General features: G+C 40.6%; 1 protein-coding gene across 1 annotated transcript in view; it reads right to left on the reverse strand.

The window, feature by feature from the left end:
* Positions 1–23,214, reverse strand: part of SEMA5A (semaphorin 5A) — a 517,335-nt gene that overhangs the window by 178,572 nt on the left and 315,549 nt on the right. Inside the window, exon 9 of the mRNA XM_025388084.1 lies at positions 4,147–4,432. Coding sequence (XP_025243869.1) covers positions 4,147–4,432 — 286 coding nt within the window. The remainder of the gene's footprint in view (positions 1–4,146; positions 4,433–23,214) is intronic.

Consider the following 23,214-nt stretch of genomic DNA (forward strand, 5'->3'; position numbering starts at 1 on the left):
GTGTGTGTGTGTGTGTGTGTGTGTGTGTGTGTGTGTGTGTGTGTGTGTGTGTGTGTATTTTAACCCAGATATTTGTCTTATTTGTCATCCTTTAAAAAAAAAATCAACTCAAAGTATTCTATGAAAAGTGACTGTCTGACTCTTCATATTTTCTTTTAATTTAAAACAGATTTTAAATTCAAAGGGTCAAAGAGAAAAATCTGACATAGCACTGACCTATGAAATCCTGAAGTCGTAATTTAGAATTCAGGCTCTGAAAGTCAGTCATAAATGGGAGCCCTCAGAAGGTCAGTGCCCTCTGACTAAGTATGGAAACAGCAACATTATTTGGTTAAGTAAACTCACATTTTGAGCTCAGTTTGGGTTCTCGAAGGGGAAGTGGAGATAAAAGGAGAAAGCTTACATATAGTTTCTCTTGCTCTGAGACAATACTACATGCACTTCTCATCCATTTTTTTTTCCTGCATCAAAGGAAAAGTCAAACAAACTCCAAAACTGAAATACCTAGCTTATATTTGTTTGATTTGATAAATACTGAATAGGAGCTAGGCACTATTCCAAGGACTTTACTAATTCCCATTCATTTAATCCTCATAAGGTGAAGGAAATTCACAGGTAAGGAAAACTAGGCATAGTGAGGACAAGACCCTTCCCCAATGTCAGCCATCTACTAAATGAGGAAACTGGACTTGAACCCCAGGCTGGCCCCAAATGCCAGGATTTCCAATCCTTTGCAATATCTCTGGGTGAAGTAGACAGGATTCTACTTCAGGAGGGCAGACAGTCAACACATCCTTATGGAAAGGTAGGGCCTTGAGGGTATTGAGGGCCTTCTGCATTTTCTCCAGAAGTCCAGCACCAAGGACAAGGCCCAGCATGATGCATACAGGACCCGGCGCTGGAAAGTAAAGGGGTGAACACCAGCTATGGGTTGTTCAGTTTGCTGTTTTGACTCTTCATTATCCCTAGAGAGAATGGGAGAAGTTAAAACACAAGGACAGGGAAGACACTGGCCTTTGAACATGTGAGTAGGCTTTAATAAGGAAAAGAAAACAAGTATGCTGGAGTAAGAAGGGCTAGACACAGGACATCCCATCCAGGCATGCCTTGGGCCAGGTGCAGAGGCAGGCAAAGCGGGGATATTATGAATAATAACAGTATCTCCTTGAGCCCCCTGCTAAGCACTTGATAGGGATCATCTAACTTCTCACAGAGAACCTATAGATCCTGAGAAGACCCTGACTTACAGATCAAAAAACAGTAGCACAGAGAGGTTGCTTAGCCCAAGTCACAGGCTGCAGAGAAATGAAGCAGGATTTGTACCTGCTTTGCATGGGGCCCCAGGTTGCCAGACGGCTTCCAGGTAAAGGAAGAACCTAATCTTCTTCCTGCTGGCATAATGTTTCTCTGTTCACCACAACCACCAGGACTGAATGGGCTGACCTGGGCTCTGGTGTCACCCAGAGACTCCGCTGGATGTCCCAGTAGTTGCCAGTGTGAACATCCTTTAATAGTGTTGTGGGAACACTTCCTCCTGTCCCCTGTGCCATCCCCCGGTGAGCACAATTGGTATAGTAGACCCCATGCCTGCCTCTCTACCCTTTCACTTGCTGTGCTCTGGGGGCAAAGGGTGAGCCTGTGTGACTCCACTGTGCTCCTCCCTCTGCCCTGCCCCCTCTTCCTAGGATGGGATTGTCTACAGGAAGTAATTATTCACTCACTTCTACAGGGTCTCCAGATCTGTGGGCAGGCGAGGGCAGGCCAGGTCTAGATCATGACCTTGAGAATGAGTAGGCTTAAAGCTGGAATCAGTATGAACAAGCTCACTTGTATGACAGACCTGCAGCCACCTGTTCCAACCTGGCTTCTATCAGCAATCAAGGTAAAAATTTAGAAGAGCAATAAAAAAAAACCTACCCCCCCCCCCCGCAGCAACTTTAGTATCTGTATATCCATATCTATACATAGTAATACTTTACTACAATCTCTACACTATAAACAACTATAATGGTGAGCCACCATTTTTAGATATCTAGGAAAAAAGCCAAATCTTTAGAGACTTCCTTCAGGCCAAGCCATACTCAAGTGATTGAGAAAACTACACAGTCATGCTAGGGACAGAAGGAGTCAGAACGGTTATCTTTTCCCCATTCCTCTAGAGCTGAGAAACCTTGATGAATGTACAGAGGCAAAGCAATATTCTAAGCCCTGAAGCTCAGCCCAGTATTAGACAGCTTTCTAATTCATAATATCTCTGATCCTCATTTTCTTTCCATTTGAAGCAAACGTTGTCTGAGACACGAAAAGGAGGTGGAAAATATTGTGAAATTTGAGATGGGCGTATTAGAAATGCATTCCCAAGACCTAACACAAATTAGTATTCCAAGGAGAAAGGGGAGATGTGACGCTTCTATCTCTAAAAATATAGATTCTGTACATTGGGTGACTTCTGACATGATGGGAATTTGCAACACTAAACAAATAGTCCAGAATAGTCTGAAACTTATTTTTGCAACTATCTAAATTGACCATATACCATCTTGGAATGTTTCAGGCATGGTACTTTCATAACTTCTGAAATTGGTGTTTTGTTTGTTTTGTTTTGTTTTGTTTTGTTTTGCCCAGAGCCAGGGGAATGAAGAGCTAAGTAAACCGGACTCTCCTTGTGCATAAAACTGATGTCAACTGAGCAAATGCACACTTATCTTGTGCGACCTACACTAGTTTTTAAACAAGGTTTTGGAAAGAAAATCAACTTCAGAAACTGTAGACTGATTTTTTTAAAGAAACTTATCAAAGAGAAGAAATAACCTCTGGGCTGAAGACCAGATTTACGAAAACAAATATGGCCACGGGGAGTAAAGGGTATGTGTGGAGCCATCCAAACTAGCCTTACTTTTCTAACCTCATGTCAGAAAGAAGACTCTTCATGGGGGGTAAAAGCTGTTATTAAGCAAATATTAACCCCTAAGTTAAGCAGTTGAGAGACCAGGAAGAGAAGGTTAATGAGGAAATAAGCTGCAGGTAAAGTGACGTTTTAGAAATGTCACTCATGGGCAGGCATCTGATGCCCAAGAGATGAAAAAGTAAATTAAAACACTTAGGAAGCAGAGAGGACATCCTAGGGTGACCATCTGTCCTGGTTCACCCAGGAATAAGAGGTATCCTTAGTTACAGGGCTGTCATCAATGCTAAAACCAGGATAATCTCAGGCAATTCAGGACTTTTGGTCATCCTACCTCATTTGTCAGCACTTCCAACCCAACTAGATTTGGATCCTTTACTTTGGATACAAATATTTGGCTTTTGCTTAAAGTGTTAAGTCACAAGACGAGAGATTTCAAAGGTGATCCAAATCAGAACCCATAGTGTAGGATCAGCAGCATCACAGCCAATGTGTAGGAAAGTGATGCTGAGAGTCTCAATGTGATCCTTGATTCCTGGGTTTGGCATGTGCTCCTGTTGAATCTTACACAGCATATCAGCTAAGGATGGGAAATAACCTTGGGGACATGTGACAGTCCACAAGATTAAGAGTGAGGGAGATCAGAAAACTTCATAGGCTTAAGCCAGCCCAAATATTATTCATTCTAAAGTTAAGAGTATCTCCCTGTCCCACCCCCAAACAAAACATAATTTTTATAAAAATATCTTAAAAGTATAATTGACATAAAATGCAGCTATGGAAAATGTGCCTTTCAAATATGAGCAAGGTTTAAGCAAGAATCATGTTATCTCAAAGATTTCAGATTCTCCAGACAACACTATTTTCATTATACACAAATGCATGACTTGCATATAGAAAAAAATATACGTATAATATGTACCAGTATTTCAAAAAGTGTCCAGAACACAACGGCAAATCAGGAAGGAGCAAATTATAATAGAATAATTTAATGTCACTATATCCTAAAGACTGACACAAACTTTCTTGATTTGGAGTATTTTTCCTAATACCAGTCTCACAAATCACGTATCTTTGTCTAAAGGTAGTTTATTGAAAAGTCCTCTTTTTTTGTCTGTTTAGCCCAGTAAAATAAGAAAGATTTTCTTTAAAGCAAATTTAAAACCTCAGAGGTCAAAGAACAAAAGACTTATTCAGAATGAGTAAGAGAGAGGGGAGAAAAATTATTTCAAGTTACATACACATTGGTGGTAAAGATGCCATAGATCAAATCCAGCTCAGGCAGGAAGAAAGTGCTCTGCAATTCGTTGTAGTAAAAGGGGACTTCCCCAGGACGGGAGCAGTTCAGGCGAGCCTTCATGAATGTGGTCCAGGTGTCTTCCAGCAGGAAGCGCCCACCAATATCATTCTTGCACACCCGGGCAGCTCTGGAGAACACTGTTTTCCCACAGTCATGCTCTACTGCATTTTCTCGGAAAAAGAAGTAGGTAAAATTTCCGATGTCATAAGATGACACAAAGTTTGGCTCTGGGAAAAAACAGAAAAGAGGGAAAACATCTCAACATTCATGTCATTCCCTTTCGGTCTTGCCTGCTCAGTACTTCATCCAAAGAGACATGGTTTTGTTTAGATAATAGCTGATTCCTATAGGGCAATTGGGAGGCCCTGTGAGCAGCTTAATGATCTACACTGTTGGGAAACTCAGTGTCATACACAGATTCTAACTAATGGGAAGGCACTGGTATGACTGCACACTCAAGTATCCTGAGCTAAATTAGGGCTCAAGTTAATGTGACGTTAATACCATCAAACATTGGCAGCAAATATTTGCAGTACATTTTAGAGCAATATGTATTACTTTTTATTTGCAAATTCTTACATAACCTTCAGAAAGAGAGGGAGAAAATAGGATTAAAAAGATGAAATGTGACTCAGAATATAGCAGTCTACAATCCTATTTGTGTGCAAGACAACAAAATTAATTGACTTAACTTATATCCATTCCTGTGACTTTGACATAAGGTATGTGCTTTTACTAGGGACTTTAAAACTGTTTTCATTGCTGGGAACAAAAATAAAGACTAAAACTGTAAGGTGGGTCTGGAATTAGCTTTAGCAATTTCTGTTACTATGGTGACCATGGAACGGTGAGAAACAACTCTGATTTTCTGATTTCTGGGTTGCTTGGTGATACATTTAGAGGAGGGAAGAGTATTGGGATGGAGACATTGCTTTGTAGTTCTCTGGTCTCACAATTAGCTTTAAAATGGGGATAAAGAAATGACAAAATTATGACAAAGCCTTTACTTAATCACCAAGCTCATTAGGAGTTTAGGAAATATACATTATCAACTGAATTTTACATAAAGCATTTGAAGTTTCAGCTTCCTAACCTCCAGTTTGAAACCAGTGATAATAGAGAGAGTACATGTTGAGATACACATACTCCCTAATATTTGCTTTTAAAAATCTAATCACAAGGTTTTATTCTTCTCTATTTCTAAATGCTATTCATTCAATCAGCAAGTATCTTAATTTTATGGTGCAAACTAGGATAACTATGGCAGTAACCTTTGGTGTCCAAAATTAATGGAAAGATACAGACAACAAGTATATTCACAAAGACACATTTTCAGGAACAATTAGTTTTTGGGGGCAATTCAGTTGGCCTTGTACTTTTCCAGATACAATTGCATTGCAATAATAACATGCTACTGGCAGGACAACTAAAATATATGTGGCTGCAAGATAAGCCATTAATGTTAAGAGTAAGACACATAAACGGAATCATCTAAGGTCTGAAATGCAGAAGTTGACTTCAGACATTGACAAAGGGTTGGCATTGACTACTCTGTTATTCTGTCCAGGAAGACTATTGTCAATTTTCAATCAATACCTATATTTGATATTTTCACAAAATGTTTTAATTTAATCCAACTTTACATTTTAAAAATATTCTAATTTTTAAAAAAATGTTTAAAAAATATTCTAAAATTTTAAAAATATTCTAAATGGTTTATGTATGATACTTTTCCCTTCAGTACAACACACTGTTAAGTCATTGAAGTGTATCAAGTAATATACTGAGGTGATTTTAATTTATAAACTGTCAAACATATTCTTAAGTCACTATTGCTTTCACCCTAAATGACTATTAAAAAAAAAAAAAAAAAACTTGAATTGCATAACATTGTAAAAGATGGAGGTTAGATATCTTTACTCTAATAGTATGCTTTAATATCCTGGAGAGATGCTCACAAAAACAGCAGATTACACATCTGTAATTTGTGTTTTTGGAACATAAAGAAAATACTGGGGGCGGGGGGGGCAGTTAAGTTTGTGTTCACCGTAAGTCTCCAAAAAAGAATTACTTGATAAAGCAGGCCCCAAAAGCAAAGATATGGAACAATTTCAAAACCATGTGTAAAGAAAATAATCACTGGCATGTCTAATTCTAAAGAAGAGGCTAAATTATTTTGAAATGGGTCCTGCACCCTGGCTAAACAAAACTAGAGTTTGGGAATTGTACAAAACAAGCAACAACAACAAAAACAGCAAGAAGAAACCCCACCTAAAATGGGGAAAACAAAGAGAGAAGGCGTAAGGGTTCAAAGGTGTCTAGCCTGGGACTTAGGTTACCAGCACACATGCAGGAGGCATGAGGCAGAGTCCACCAAGATTTATCAAATATACTCACTACTACCCACTTCTGCTATTAACTTGGGGACAAATGGCATGAAAACCACATAGTAAATAGCTCCAGTTTCTCAGAAGTCCTGAGCCAAAAAATAAGAAGATACAAAGGAAGAAAGATCTTTTATGGTTTCCAGCTGAAGGTTGAGTTTATAATAAAAACAGCTAATATCTGTAGAATGCTAATTCTTGCACCAAGATCTGTGCTTGGTGCTTTATATTCCCACTGAACTCACAAGAATCACAGAGCTAGGTGATGTGCTATTCTTCCCATTTCATAGATGAGGACACTAAAGCCCAGAGATTTAATAACTTGTCTAAATTCACATAACTAGCAATGGCAAAGGGGGATGGAAAATCCTGAATCCATTAGACCAGGGGTCACCAACCCCTAGGACATGGACCAGTACCAGTCCATGGCCTGTTAGGAGCCAGGCCACACAGCAGGAGGTGAGCAGCAGGCAAATGAGTGTTACCTCCTGAGCTCTGCCTCCTGTCAGATCAGTGACAGCATTAAACTCTCATAGGAGCGGGAACTCTGCTGTGAACTGTGCATGTGAGGGATCTAAGTTGTACACGTCTTATGAGAATCTAATGCCTGATGATCTGAGGCATAACAGTTTCATCCCTAAACCATCCCCTCTATCCACCCCCAGTTGATGGAAAACTTATCTTCCATGAAACTGGTTCTTGGTGCCAAAAAGTTTAGGGACCACTGCATTACACTATACTGAAAAAAAATAAACAGTGGTTGCAAAAAGAAAACAGTCAATTAAATGCTAGCAATATTCAACAGGATTTGACTTTCTGCTTTAGAAAAACAATGGTAAGCTCTTGGCTGGACGGTCATCTTTCCACGGCGAGTGGTAAGCAGGTTTACTTAGTAACAGTCTGAGGGGGGTTTCAGAACCAACTAGAGAGACAATAAATGATGAGATGAAACTTTAAACCACAGCTACCATGGATGTCAGGAATGACACAGAAAGAAGAAAAAGTGGGAGGAAGAAGAAACAATTTAAGGACTTGTTAAACAAGAACATTGTCGGAAAGTGTTTGAGCCAACTCCAGAGGGTGTTTCAAGGAGGGCCCACCATAGCCTCAGAGAGCCAGTAAATGACTCTCGGGGGGTCATTCCATACCCTGTGTCTGTTCCAGCAAACCACATCTGCTTTTGCAGATAAGGAGAAAACTGAGTAATGGTAGGCAGACTGATGCACAGTTTCCTCTTTCCACAGAGAGCCTCCACCATGTCTCCAAACTACCCTGAACCAATGTTATAAGATCACAACGTGCATTTTAGATAGAAATGCTCAAATACAGGTTTTCCTTTTGGTTTGCAAAAACAAGAGAAGAATTTGTATTCCGAATGTAGTGAGTGCTGTTTGCTAATTCACCATGCAGTGCAGGTCGCGCTGGTCAGAGACTGAGACTGCATTTGGTAACACATCCTGCGGCCCTACACTGATCCTTCAGGATGAGGGTGGACCCCTGACTGTGTGACCTGCCATTAACTAGGGAAACGCAGTTTTTTGAAGAGTAGAGTCTCTTGAAATTCGGCTAGCATACTGTTCCTTTTTCTTTTTTTTTTTTTTTTTTTTTTTTTTTTTTTTTTTTTTTTTTTTTTTTGAGACGGAGTCTCGCTCTGTCGCCCAGGCTGGAGTGCAGTGGCCGGATCTCAGCTCACTGCAAGCTCTGCCTCCCGGGTTCACGCCATTCTCCTGCCTCAGCCTCCCGAGTAGCTGGGACTACAGGCGTCCGCCACCTCGCCCGGCTAAGTTTTTGTATTTTTAGTAGAGACGAGGTTTCACCGTGTTAGCCAGGATGGTCTCGATCTCCTGACCTCGTGATCCGCCCGTCTCGGCCTCCCAAAGTGCTGGGATTACAGGCTTGAGCCACCGCGCCCGGCCTCCTTTTTCAAAGACAGTAAAAAAGTGGGAATAATTGTAAAACAGACAGTCAAATAGCTCTTATATTTATTGATACAAATTTGGAAGTAGGTGATGTTAGATAGAGTCTTGCCAGGCAGGATGATAAGATGAATTTTGTTTTCCTTCCGTTATTTAAGTTCTGTCTTTTCTCAAAATGCAATTCACCACAAACTAGTATCTGTCACTCCTGAGTGAGCTGAACAAGTCAGAAGGAAAATCAGGCCTTTTCTTCTTGTGTACAATGGATAGGAGTGTATGAAAGAGAGATCTCAGGTGTGCTGCTGACTACATCACAGGAAAAACAGGCATGTCAGCCGCTATGTAAATACACACATGGAGAAACTCTCTTTTCTAATGTTTGTAAAACATACTGAGTTATGTATTACAGTGTTGTACAAAATATATCATGTTAATAAGAATTATTCTTCACGATATAAGAACTTTTATTTTGCATGTTTTCTTACATAATAGTGACCACACAGATAGGACTAGGAGAAGTGACTCACCATATATGTAATTACAAGTGATGCGAAGAAAAGCATCAAAAATTTTGAGATTTTGACCACACAAAACCAAATACTGAGCATCCAAATGAAGCCTCCCATTCTACATTCTTTCTATTCCAATGTCTAAAGCATCAGTATGGGGGTATACCATATTCAAATGGCTTGATCTGATCATTGATATAAAAATATTTGTCTACAATGGGAGTGAATATTAAAGGCACAAAGGAATCCCTACTCTACAAAAATCTTACTAGAATCAAAATTTATTATAAATTATTTTGCAGTCAAAAGTCACCTTGTGACACAGTTGCCAAAGTCAGGCTGGAAAAAGCCTGTACCCGATGCCTGTGGCTCTGCCCTGGCTGGACCATTGACATCTGATATTTTCTGTCGTTGCATCTGACAATCAGACCTAGTTTGCAAAGCTGTAAAAATTAAACGGGCTGATGCATAGTAGGATGCCAATAAATGGTGGCTATTATTATTTCGGCATTGTGTACGGGCATTTTCCAGCCTGACTTTGGCAAGTATCACACAAAGTGGCTTTTGACTGCAAAATAATAGTCACCATTTACTTACTCTCAATGTCCCTTGCAATAATTTCTATTGAACAGAACTTCACATAATGATAATGAATGATCAAGTATATATATATAATATAAATTATATATATATAGCTTAAAGGTGATCAGAGTTTTAGGATCATAAATAAGCCATGCTGAATTTTGTTTGTTTGTTTTGAGACAGAGTTTCACTCTTGTTGCCCAGGCTGGAGTGCAATGGTGCGATCTCAGTTCACTGCAAACTCCGCCTCCTGGGTTCAAGAGATTCTTCTGCCTCAGCTTTCTGAGTAGCTGGCATTTCAGGTTTTTGCCACCACCCCCGGCTAATTTTGTATTTTTAGTAGAGACAGGGTTTCTCCATGTTGGTTAGACTGGTCTTGAACTCCCAAAGTGCTGGGATTATACGCGTGAGCCACGGCGCCTGGCCTACCATGCTGAGTTTTTAAATAGCAAGCTATTTCACAAAAATAAGATGAGTTAATGGAAACAATATTCAGAGGTGACACACAGCCAGCAGTTTTCTGTTCCTAAGTTGTTAGTATCAGTCGCTACAAAATGCCTTCCACAAGAATTCCCAGATTTTAGACCCTCTCTTTATTGGGTACACTGTTTCCATTGTCATAGTTCATGGAGATAAAACTGCTGTAGAAGCTTCCAGGTCAAATATATTTTTATCTAGGTATTCATTAAAATTAAAAGCTGAAAACTTAAAATTAAATGAAATTAAACAGAGGTTAAAAGCTATTGGTAGGCTAAAGTTCTTTTCCTGAGGTTTCTACTAAAAGACAGATGATGTTGATTGATTGATAGATAGAAAGATAGATTTCAATAGATGGATGCACACGTTTGTGTCTGTGCATATGTGTGTATCACAAATGTGAGTATAGAGATATATGTATAGATGGCTCAATACCTCCACCTACTGGCTGTGGGAACTTAGTCACATTATTTACCAGTATATTTTCTCTGTTTTCTGTTTTTGAATAACAATAACAACATCCAACATGCAGAATCAAAAGCACTTGGCTGGTAATTATCAAAATACAGACCTCTATTTATTGAAAATAACTCCATAAATTAATATAAACACACATGAGAGTCAATATAATCAGTATTTAATTAATAAGATAACTCACTGAGTATGCATTCTGTATATCAAATTAAGGTCTACACTTATTCCATCAAGACTGAAATCAAACACGGTGGCAGAGCCAGCCAGAGTACTGTTCCAGGCACTTCCTCACCGCCCCAAGGGGCAGTCCTGGCCACGGGGTGCTCCTTAGTAAACTGATAGACACAGCCCCCGTGCCCTCAAGAGCAGTGTGAGGAGACAAACGAGACAGATCAACAAGTGCTTACAGTGAGGACAAGGGTACAGAGGGCCAGGGCTGGCAGGAGAAACAGAGGATCAGAAAGGAGAGAAAAGGGAAAGGGCAGGGGTGAGGCTGAGAAGGGGCCACCCAGACAAAGACGAGGATGGGGGAAGAGAACATCCTGCCAGAAGGAGCGGCCTGGGGGAAGACCATAAGCATGGCAAGGAATGAAATGAAGCCACAGTCAGGATCGAAGGGATCAACAGGACAGGAGGTGGAAAGCCAGGCAAGGCCAGGAGCCCATAACAAGCAGTACGGATTTCAACTGCCATTGGAGAGACACCAAAGAGTTTTAAAGAAAAGCTTATCATTCCGTTTCCTGGGTGTGTGGTGTGGGATGGGGTGGGGAGTTGGAGCCAAGCACATCCTTGGTAACTATTTACACAGCAATCAGGGCCTTGCATCCCCAGGTGTGTCACTCATTGAGCCCCTTGACAGAAAAAAGTTATTGCTAAGACCCTTGCAGTAGGACTGGAAAGACCGTTCCAGCACGTTTGATTCCTTCCTTCTTCCTGGGGAATACGACCCATTGAAAATGCATTACTTTCCTGAATTTGCTTATTGAAATAGGAACCACTTGTACCATGGCGACACGGGCTGGCTTCCCCTAAACGAGAAGTACCACTTCTGTACACCGCCCTACAAGTCCAAAACTCACACCTACAATTCTCCATATCTTTGGGTCTATAGGAGTTTCATTAACTGAATATTTGTCTAAATATTCTAGCTTAAAGTGACAGACTTCGGTGTCTACTCTGCTCTTATTCCATTCCAAGCATGTAGCCCTCTCTTATAAAATTCTGCCAAATCACACATTCCTATTAGTGATACATAATTTCAGGAATATTTCTGAAAATTGTCAAAACACAACATTTCTATTTGCCATGTCCATTTTTTCTGATGCTATTTTAAATTTACAGGTTCACCTCTTGGAAGAATTAATCATTTTATCTGCAAGATCAAATTCATACGTATGAGTTTTTTCATTGGAATGTTAAATTTAAAAATCTGGTAAATATTTTAACGCCTAAAAACTATGTTAAAAGACTGAAAGGAAACCATGTAAGATTTTACTGAAAGAAGACATTGAGCTCCAACGTTATTCAGTTTTTATCATACTTCTTCCCAATGAGCTACTGCAGAATAAGGAAATGTGCATGACGGCTCTGGCTTTGTCTCCTGAGTTGATCTGAGCTGGGGCAAAAGGAGGATCAAGACACAGGGAGCCGACTTCCCAATATGTGGCAGTGAGTGAACAAATGTCAGAGGCCCTTGACTGTGGTAAATAAAAAGTTCAATAGAATAATATAGAGACAAATTTATAGAAACACATAAAACTGGGCATTTTAGAAACAAGATGACAAGATGATTTATGCTAGAAACTGGGATGCTTTCAAGAAGGAAAGGAGGCAACATTAGTCATCAGGCAAGGACATCAAGAGGGATTCAAGACCATCACTAGGAAACTGCCAGAATCTCTAGACAATGAACATTGAGCCATTTCCCAACTGTTTTATCTGTTCTAGCACATGTCTGCATGATATCTTCTCTACACGGAGGCATCCCTTCTTGTAGTGGATTTATTTTTTATGAGGTTTCCCTGACTCATGTATACACAGTTCATGCAAGTATCCTCATAATGTGGTAGTAGGAGAAGGAAAGATTTATTCATCCCTTTTCGTGCGGAATGTGCACATTAAAATTCAAAAGTAGTAAAAGACCTTTGGCAAGTGTATTGACAAGTGTATTGGCAAGTGTAGAAGCTTCTTCACATGATTGGAGAGGACCTGTGGCTCCCCAGCTTTTAGGCCCTCTGTGCTTGATGTACAGGATGGAGCGATACGGTGTTTTCAGAGCACCATAAGAACTGACTCCTTATGTCACTTAACCACACTTTTGTACCCATAAAGGTCTGCATTAAATTATCACACAGGCTCTTCTGCTTTGGGTTTAATAACCCCAGTTTATTGCATCATGCATGCAAGTCTATAACAATCAAGAAAAGGCTCTCAACCTTTGCCAGAGTCCACACACCCCTCTTCCACGGCAGCTCATGCATGAAAATGTGGGCAATGGGAGAGAGAGATGGAGGCCATTTGTAACGTTGGTATTTCCTAAAATGCCAACTAAACAAAAGGAAGGTCAGCAGCTTGTAAAGAAGGAAGGAGGCAAGCTCTGGAGTGGATCTGTTTTCAAGCTCTAGCTCAGGTATGCATCAGGTATGGCCTGTGTTCAGGGGGCAAGTCCCTCTGAGCCCCATGGTGCTCATCTGTAGAAGGAGGATAATGCAATCTCCCTTAAGAGATTATAAGAAGGATGGCAGATGACATGGGTTTGGAGCCTCCCATCTACCTGGCATATTATAAATAGCCATTGTGACTCTTCCTTTTGGGTGGTGTAATAGCTACAAGTAACAGATACTCTAATAAGTACATGGACAGGCAGGTGATATGCATGGAGGCCATTGATTTAAAACGATTTCTGACCTACAAAGATAATAGGATTAGATTCACAGCACGATGTCCGAACTGCAGCCATCCCACAAGGCATAGGCAACTGGCAATGCCTGCTGACAGGCTCAATCAGGCCTGAATATTAGAAGAGGGCATCTCATTGTGCTATGTCACATGTCACACAACTTTGCTCAACATACTTTCCATCCATGTTGTCTCATCCTCACCCTAGCAAGTTTAAACTTGAATGAGATATCAGCCTTGCACTTGTAATGCTGAAAAGAACTTATTTTTCACAAGGGCATTCTTTTTAAGCATCTCCCCAGGTGCTTATTTGGAAAAAAAAAACAAAAACAAAAACAAAAACACTAGGCTGCTGACTATGTAGTCTTGATTCTATTCTGGCTTTACAGAGCTTCTTCTTTTTCTTTAGAAATACTTGCATTTTGGTACCCACATTCACTTCATTCTCAATCCCCATTTGTCTTTGTTTTGCTTGTTCTCTGACCTCTAATTCCATTTTTGAATTTCCAGCTGTAGCGAATCTTGTCAGTCGAGAGAGCACCTCCTACAGACCAGTCACAGCTCCAGGTACTATGCTGTGTGTATCCTACCAAACAGGCTCTCACTGTCCCCAGGGTGGAGATCAACAAAGTCATGCCAGCCTGGCTGTGCTCAGGCTGTTTGGAGTCAGCACCTGGTCCCAAGGAGAAGCATTGAGCTCCCCAAAGCACCTCTCTTTAGGACAAGCAGAAACAATTTCTCCTTGACTTAAGTAAGCATGGAGGAGATTTTCATCCTCCAAGTAAATTATCATTAATCATTAGAAAGTTAATAATTGCATTTTAAAGACCTCAAGAGTCTACTTAATGCTTGAGTAACACCATCAATGTATTTCAAACCAATAGAATTTAACATTGTTGCCAAAAGAGTTTTCTCAACTAGAACTATAATAGCTCATAAAAAATGATACAGTTGAAAAGAGAATGCTTGTGGATTTCAAGTGAGTTCACCTCCATATGAAATCCTAGCCAAAATCTCAGAGACTGCAGGACACTGTGGAGTTCCCTGGGAGAACCCAGTGGGACAAGCGCACATTTCCACCAGAGAAGGAAAGCCAGCAGGTCTCTGAGTGTTAATAAGTCTACGTGGCTTAGATGTTCATGCTGAGTTATTAAGGCTCATTTAGGAGTTAGTTTTTCCAAGTTCCTACTGAAGTTTTTCCTCTGTGTGCAAGCACATAGTTCCTTCAGAACTCATAAACTCAATTTGCACAATATTAATTTGGAAATGTATTTTCACATTTTCATGGGTTTATTGTTTCCCCAACTTGACTGCCAGTTTCTTGAAGGCAAGTTTTATTGCTTCTCTATTTTAAGCATCGACCATTAAACATTTATTATCCTGCCTTACAGTAATCATTTCATACAGTTATTAACGATTAATATTTTAATGCATTAAAGCCGTTAAGGTATTTCTCTAAACACATAAATTTGTTTTAAGAGCGACTTTGGCACAGGGGAAAATATGACTTTGAAATATATTCATTACCAAATACGTAACTTAATGTTCCAGATTCATCCAGAATGTTATCCAATTGATTGTACTGCCTTTGAGAAATGACAACGAATAATGGCTGAAAACGGGGGTCCAAGTGAGATGGGGGCTCAAAGGGAAGATGTTATACATTTTTGGACCTGGTTCAATTTCAAATACGCATATCTGTGTTTTTGTTGCTGTTTAATTCTAATGTATAATAGAACATTCTCCCATGTTTAACATTATTCATATTTCTGCTATTTGTGAAGTGTGCTAATCTCTTACGCATTCAACAAATATGGATTAATCCTGATCTATGTTTCAGACACTGAATAAGATGCTAGCACACAAAGCAGGTTTCCACAGAGCCCTTGCCCTTAAGGAACTCATAAAATAGTGGGGGTAACAAAGAAGTCAACCATCTACCCATTGTCTTCGTCCATTCCAGCTGCTGTAACAAAAATACCACAAACTGGGCCGCCGATAAACAACAAACATTTCTTTCTCACAGTTCTGGAGGCTGGAAAGTCTATGATCAAGGCACCAGCAGACATGGTGTCTGGCAAGGGTTTGCTTTCTGGTTCCTAGCCAGCACCTTCTCATTGTGTCCTCACAAGGTGGGAGGAACAAGGGAGCTCTCCAGGGTCTTGTTTACGTGGGCACCAATCCCATTCATGAGGACTCCACCTTTATGACCCAATCAGCTCTCAAATGCCTCACCTTCTAATACCATCACCTTGTAGGTTCGATTTCAACCTACTACTTTTGGAAGGACATAAACGTTCAGACCATAGCACCATTTAACTCATTAATTAGAAAAATATCCATTGAGTGCTTGCTTTAATGCCAGCACTGTTGTAAGCATGTGGGACCAAGGAGTAAGAGAAAGACACAAGCCCTGGTCATTGGGAACTTTCACTGTAGTGGCGGGAGGAGACAACATTATAGCTGAGGCTAAAACCGAACATGGTAAGAAGAGCCAAGAGGGCCAGATAGGATGGAGCTATGATCTGAAATAAGGTGGTGAGGCGCAGGTTCCATTAAGAAGATGGCATTTGAGCAAAGACTCAAGAAAGATGGGACAGTTGGCCAGATGGGTTTTCTGGGAGAAGAGCTTTCCAGGCAGAACAGGGGCCAGCAAACTCTAGCCCATGGGCCAAAAAATCCTACCTGCTGCCCATTTTGTGAATAAAGTTTTATTAGCATCCAGTCACACTCATGCATCCATAGACTGTGCAGACTTTCATACTACGATGGCAAGATTGAAAAGATGCAACAGTGGCCATGTGGACTGCAAAGTCTAAAATATTTATTCACTGGCCCTTTATAGAAAAGTTTGCTGAGCCCTGAAAGGCAAGGAAGAACCAGAGGCACTGTGTGGTATTTCAGAGGCTAACGCCAAGGAAGCACATAGATGAGAATGGGAAGGGAACAGGAGGGCCACGGCAGCACTCTGGCTTTCTCTGCAGGTAAAATGGGGGCTCTTATAATGTTGGGGTAAGAGACTAACCAAGAGCTCTGGTAGTATGGGAGAAAGTGCAATCTTGAACAGTGTGAGAAAGGGATGGAACAGATCCACCAGAGACTGGGGAAAATGGAAATTTAAACTAAACTAACTAGGAGCCAGAATTAGCCAGGAGGCAAAAATCAAGGGAAGTGAGGACAAAATAATCACAAACTGCAAAGCAACATGGTAAGGAAGGCAGAATGCTCCCAGGAAACTGCACATGGCTCCTGAAAGGACACCAAGCATGCATGCGAGAAAAATAGCAGGAGCCAGGGCTGTAAAAACAGGCAGAGCCAGATCATAGCAGCCAGGCAAGAGGAAACAGGCAGAACCCACAAAGGCTTCCAGAGCTCCGGCCAGGCCTGCTGGCCCTCTCCAATCCAGCTTGTGCAGACTGCTGACAGCACCTCCCACCATCTGGGAGCCCCTGCACAGGTGCAGAGGATCGGGGGCAGGGAGTGTGTATTCATCAGTATATAAAGAATAATGCTGGTGGTGTCATAAGAATTTGTATCTGGAACTGCAAGATACAACGGACTTAGCTTGCTAAAGGCAGGTTTTTAGAACCATACCAGGTATTTATGATGGGTTTCTGCAAGATGTGGTGGAAAGGTTAGAAGTCTGGTAGGTCCTTACTCAGGGATCTCTGTATCATGGCCAGATGTCACCATGGAAAAGCCAGTACCGTCATTTGCCTGAAGATTAGTTCTGGAGCTCTGGGTCCTGGGGTTGCAAAAGGCCATAGCCTGTCATGTTCTGCCCACATGTTCTGATGATGCATGCTTTGTGCCTCTGTGCTCATCTTAGGCTAGATTATGAGAGTACTCACTTCTGCCATCCTTCCCTGTAGTCTTTTGAGATAGTAATTCAGATGTAGAATAAGCAACACAAGATCAAGCTCACTGTTGAGCTCAAGCATCAGCAATGCTTAAGAGTTTTTTTAGCATTGTTCAACTCAATAGTGAATCTTGACTTGCTGGGTCTTGCATTCTTGAGTCTTGCACCCCTTCCCCAGAGACACAGGGGCAGGGAGGGATGCACAGTGGACAAAGCAGCAGTTTAAGTGAATGCATTGTCCACAGCAGTGCTCTAGAGAGAGGAAGAAAGAAACACAAGTAAAACAGCCCTCTGCCTTGGGCAAAGCAGACAGGAGATTGCCATCCCTACCTGAGGACTTCTGATTCTCGTGGGAAACAAGAAGACAACTCCATCTGCTAAGAATCGGAAAGATATGGCTGAGATGGGAAGCCTGAGAAATAAACAGATTTACCAGCAGTAGAAAAAAGCGTTAAGATTGTCAGCAGAAAGTAAGATGTTGTGACTTCAGACTTCAACAGTTGAGCACTTCTTCCTTCAGACAGTGTTATAGTTTAACTGTACCCATCCCCCAACCAAGAAATATGTTGACGTCCCAACCCCCAATTTTCATGAATGTGACCTTATCTGGAAACATGGTCTCTGCAGATATAATAAACTTCAGATATTCCAACATGACTGGTATCCTTATAAGGAAAGGAGAATTTAGACAGAGGCACAGGAAGACAGCCATGTGAAGATGGAGGCTGACATAGGAGTGAAACCATCATAAGCCAAGGAGTGTCTGGGGCTACCAGAGCTAGAGGACATAACCATGGTTCTCCCCTCAAGGATTTGCAGAGTGCATGGCCATGCTGGCACCTTGATTTTGGACCTTTGGCCTTCAGTACTTTAAGACAATACATTTCTGGTAGTTTCTGATGGTTATTTTTATTTCTGTGGGGTCAGTGGTAACATTTTCTTCTTCATTTCTAATTGTGTTTATTTGGATCTTCTCTATTTTCTTCTTTATTAGTGTAGCTAGTGGCCTATCTTATTAATTTTTTTTTTTTTTCAGAAAACCAACTCCAGGATTCACTAATCTTTTGAATGAGTCTTCATGTCTTGATTTCCTTCAGTTCAGCTCTGATTTTGATTATTGTCCAGATGAACACTGTGGGGCTCAGAGAGATTTGCCCTTTAAACACAGGCCATATATGATGCATACCTGAGCTACGACTTTGGGCTTGATTAGGTCCTGTTTCTTCTAGCTTTGGGGTTGATTTGTTCCTGTTTCTCTAATTCTTTCCTTGTGATGTTAGCCTATTAATTTGACATCTAACTTTTTGATGTGAACATTTAGTGCTATGAATTGCCCTCTTAACACTCCCTTAGCTGTGTCCCACAAATTCTGGTATGTTGTATCTTTGTTCTCATTAGTTTCAATGAACTTCTTGATTTCTGCCTTAATTTCATTGTTTACACAAAAGTCACGCAGGAGCATGTCATTCGATTTCCATGTAGTTACATGGTTTTTGGAGTGATTTTCTTAGTCTTGACTTTTATTTCTATTGCACTGTGACATGAAAGTGTGCTTGGTATGATTTTGGTTCTTTTGTAGCTTCTGATGATTGTTTTATGTCTAATTATATGGTCAATTTTAAAGTATGTAGCATGTGACAATGAGAAGAATGTATGTCCTATAGTTTTTTGCTGGAGAGTTCTGTAAATGTATATCAGATTCATTTAGTTCAATTTTGAATTCAGGTCCTGAATATCTTTGTTAATTTTGTGCCTTGATGATCTGTCTAATATTGTCAATAGAGTGTTGAAGTCTCACATTATTATTGTGTGAGTCTAAGACTAATTGAAGGTCTCTAAAAACTCTGAAAACATATGAATCTGGGTGCTCCTGTGTTAGGTGCATATATATTTAGGATAGTTAGGTCTTCTTGTTAAACTGAATCCTTTACCCTTCTTTGCCTTTTTGATCTTTGTTGGTTTGAAGTCAGTTTTGTCTGAAATTAAAATGGCAAACCCTGCTTTTTTCTCTTTTCCATTTGCTTGGTAGATTTCTTTTCCAACCCTTTATTTTGAGCCTATGGGTGTCATTTCATGTGAGACAGGTCTCTTGAAGACAGCATACTGTCGAGTCCTCCCTCTTTATCCACCTCGCCACTCTGTGCCTTTTAAGTGCAGCATTTAACCTGTTTACATACAAGATTAGTATTGATATGCATGGATTTGATCCTGTCATTATGTTGTTAGCTGGTCATTATGTTGTTAGCTGGTTATGATGTTGGCTTGCTTGTGTGGTTGCTCTATGGTGACACTGGTCTGTGTGTTTAAGGGTGGTTTTGTATTAGCTGGTAGCAGTCTTTCCTTTCCATATTTAGTGCTCCTTTCAAGATCTCTTGCAAGGCAGGTTTGGTGGTAACAAACTCACTAAACATTTGCTTATCTGAAGAGAATCTTATTTCTCCTTCATTTTGGAAGCTTAGTCTAGCTGGATATGAATTTCTTAGTTGAATACTTTTTTTTTTAATTTAAGAATGCTGAATATAGGCCCCCAATCTCTTTTGGCTTGTAGGGTTTCAGCTGAGAGGTCCACTGTTAGCCTGATGCGATTCCCTTTGTAGATGACCTGCCTTTTCTCTCCAGCTGCCTTTAACATTCTTTCTTTCATTTCGACCATGGGAAATCTGATGACTGTGTCTTGGGGATGATCTTCCTGTGTAGAATCTTGCAGGCATTCTCTGTATTTCCTAAATTTGACTGTTGGCCTCTCTAGCAAAATTGGGGAAGTTTTCATGGATGATATTTGAAATATGTTTTCCAATCTGTTTGCTTTCTTCCCCTCCCTTTCAGGGGTGCCAAGGATTCATAGATTTGGCTTCTTTACATAATCGCATACTTCTCAGAGGTTTTGTTCATTCCTTTTATTCTTTTTTCTTTGACTGTCTTATTTCAGAGAACCAGTCTTCAAGCTCTGATATTCTTTCCTCAGCTTGGTTTATTCTGCTGTTAATACTTGTGATTGCCCTGTAAAATTCTTGTATTGGGTTATTCAGCTCGTCAGAACTGTGAATTTCTTTTTTTATATCAGCTATTCCTTCCTTCAGCTTCTGTATCACTTTATTGTGATTTGTATTTTCCTTGGATTGCATTTTGCTCTCCTTCTAAATCTCTGACTTCATTCCTATCCATATTCTCACTTATAAATGAGAGCTTAATGAGGAGAACTTATAACACAAAGAAGAAAACAACAGACACTGGGGTCTACTTGAGGGTGGAGGGTGGGAGGAGGGAGAAGAGAAGAAAATATAACTATTGGGTACTGGACTTAACTCCTGGGTAATAAAATAATCTGTACAACAAACCCCCATGACATGAGTTTACCTTTGTAACAAACCTTCACATATCCCCCTGAACCTAAAAGTTAAAAATTAAATATTTTTTAAAGAGAGAACAAATTTCTATTGCTTTGAACTACCCTGTTTGCAGTACTTTGCTTTGGCAACCTAGGAAACAAGCACGGGCACTGTTCAAAATGTCACTGTAGGTATGGCTTGATGAAACAGAATTCACTGGTGGCTGTCTGCTGGCTGGCTTGAAGTTTGAGCCAAAGGGTGCCCAGTATATGTGCATGCAGTAAAAGTTAGTGACAGTTCTACTGGGTGTTTCATCAGTTTGCCCAATATATGTTAACTAGTAGAATTATGCAAAGGGACTACCTAAATGCATAAGTAAATTGTACTGTACACAATTTAATCATAGTTCATCTGAATGCAAAAATTTTGCTGACTCAGGTTAGCAGGTGCTATACCCTCCCAACTTCTCCTGCTGAGACGATTTTCTTTCCTCAACACAAAAAGGTTGCAAAAAACTGAAAAGCATGCAAAACAAAGAAGGGAGATTTGTTCATTATTATATGTAAGCAGCTGCTAGCTGAGTGGTGGTCTTGTAGAGGATTCAAGTCCTGCTAAAGTTCTGGAAGTCCCAAGCCTAGATGGTGATGGATATGTCTTGAATGTGCCAGTAAAGAGGAGGAAAGAGGAGGTTGGAAGGTGTCAGTAACTCAGGAACCACAGGCCCAAATAATCACTCATTTATTCAGTCAACAAACATGTATTAACTCCCTACTACATCTCAGATATTGCATTGGACTTTGGGGAGTTCATTTAGCTCCCCTTATTTGTGGAGTACTGACTATGTGCTGACGCTAATACTCATCATCTTTGTTGTCTCACTTTATTCTCACAATGTCCAGGTCAGGTAGTCAGCCATCTGCAATATACAGGTGAGGAAGCCAAGAATTGGTAAGACAAATTTATGCCCCAAGGGCCAAGCCTCAGATCTGTCTGACTCCAAAGTCTCTACCGTCTACCTTAGAGCTTCACGCCACATATTACTGGCTACTCTTTGGAGAGTGGATCAGAGAGGGGCTAGTGCAGCATTTCAGATGAGGAAGCCTCGAACAAGCACAGAAGTGGAGGAATGAGAAGAAAGACTTAGGTCTGGGAGTCACTCTAAAAGTGGTCTCTGCAGGACCTGGGGTTGAGTGGGTCTGGAAAGAGAGGGAAGGAGTCGGCTGAGATTTGCAGGTGTCTGGCTCAGATGAGAGGTGAATCATGGACCCTGCTCTGGGCCGAGTTGTGTCTCCCAAAACTTATGTCAAGGTCCCAGCCCCTAGTACTCCAGAATGTAACTATGCTCAAAAACAGGGTCTTTAAGTGGTTAATGAGGTTAAAATGAGGTCATTGGAGTATGCTTTAATCCAATATGACTGCTGTCCTTATAGGAATAGGAAATTAGGGGCTGGGCACAGTGGCTCATGCCTGTAATCCCAGCACTTTGGGAGACCGACAGGCAGATCACTAGGTCAGGAGATCAAGACCAACCTAGCTAACACGTTGAAACTCTGTCTCTACTAAAAATACAAAAAATTAGCTGGGTGTGGTGGCAGAAGCCTGTAGTCCCAGCTACTTGGGAGGCTGATGCAGGAGAATGGTGTGAACCCAGGAGGCAGAGCTTGCAGTGAGCTGAATTGGACCACTGTACTCTAGCCTGGGCGATAGAGGGAGACTCTGTCTCAAAAAAAAAAAAAAAAAAAAAAAGGAAATTAGGAAACAGGCATGGACAGAGGGAAGACCATGTTTAGAAGACATAGGGAAAAGATGACATCTATAAGACAAGGAGAGAGGCCTCAGGAGACAACAACCCTGCTGACAGCTTCTTCTTGGATTTTCAGCCTCCAGAACTTTGAGCAAATAAATGTCTGCTGTTTAAGCACCCACACTGTGATACTTTGTCATGGCATTCCTAGAAAACTAATATGGGGCCCACACTCAAGATTGAAAAACAAAGAAATGAACAAAAATGGAGTAGGCTGAGCTGAAAGTACTGCAAGGAGCATTCAGCTGGAAGTGAACATCACATCTGTGGACTAAGTCGGAGCTGAGACCAGATCTGTGAACGGTCCTCAGTAGGTGGGTATGGTGTGAGGCAGGGGAGTTAAAATTTTAGAACAGAAAACAGTGTAATATGTATATACCATGGACTACTACTCAGCTATAAAAAGGAACAAAATAATGTATTTTGCATCAACTTGGAAGGAGCTGGAGATCATTATTCCAAGTGGAGTAATTCAAGAATGGAAAACCAAATATCATATGTTCTTACTTGTAAGTGGGAGCTAAGCTATGAGGATGCAAAGGCATAATAATGATACAATGGTCTTTTGGGACTTGTGGGGAAGGTTGGCAATGGAGTGGGGGATAAAAGACTATATACGGGGTACAGTGTACACTGCTCGGGTGAAGGGTGTACTAAAATCTCAGAAATTACTACTAAATAATTTATCCATGTAACCAAAAACCACCTGTAACCCAAAAACTATTAAAATAGAAAACGAACAAAAAACAACAACAAAAAAACTTCGGAATAGATGGG

The sequence above is a fragment of the Theropithecus gelada genome, chromosome 6 (assembly GCF_003255815.1).
Source record: "Theropithecus gelada isolate Dixy chromosome 6, Tgel_1.0, whole genome shotgun sequence".
NCBI classification, from domain to species: Eukaryota; Metazoa; Chordata; class Mammalia; order Primates; family Cercopithecidae; genus Theropithecus; species Theropithecus gelada.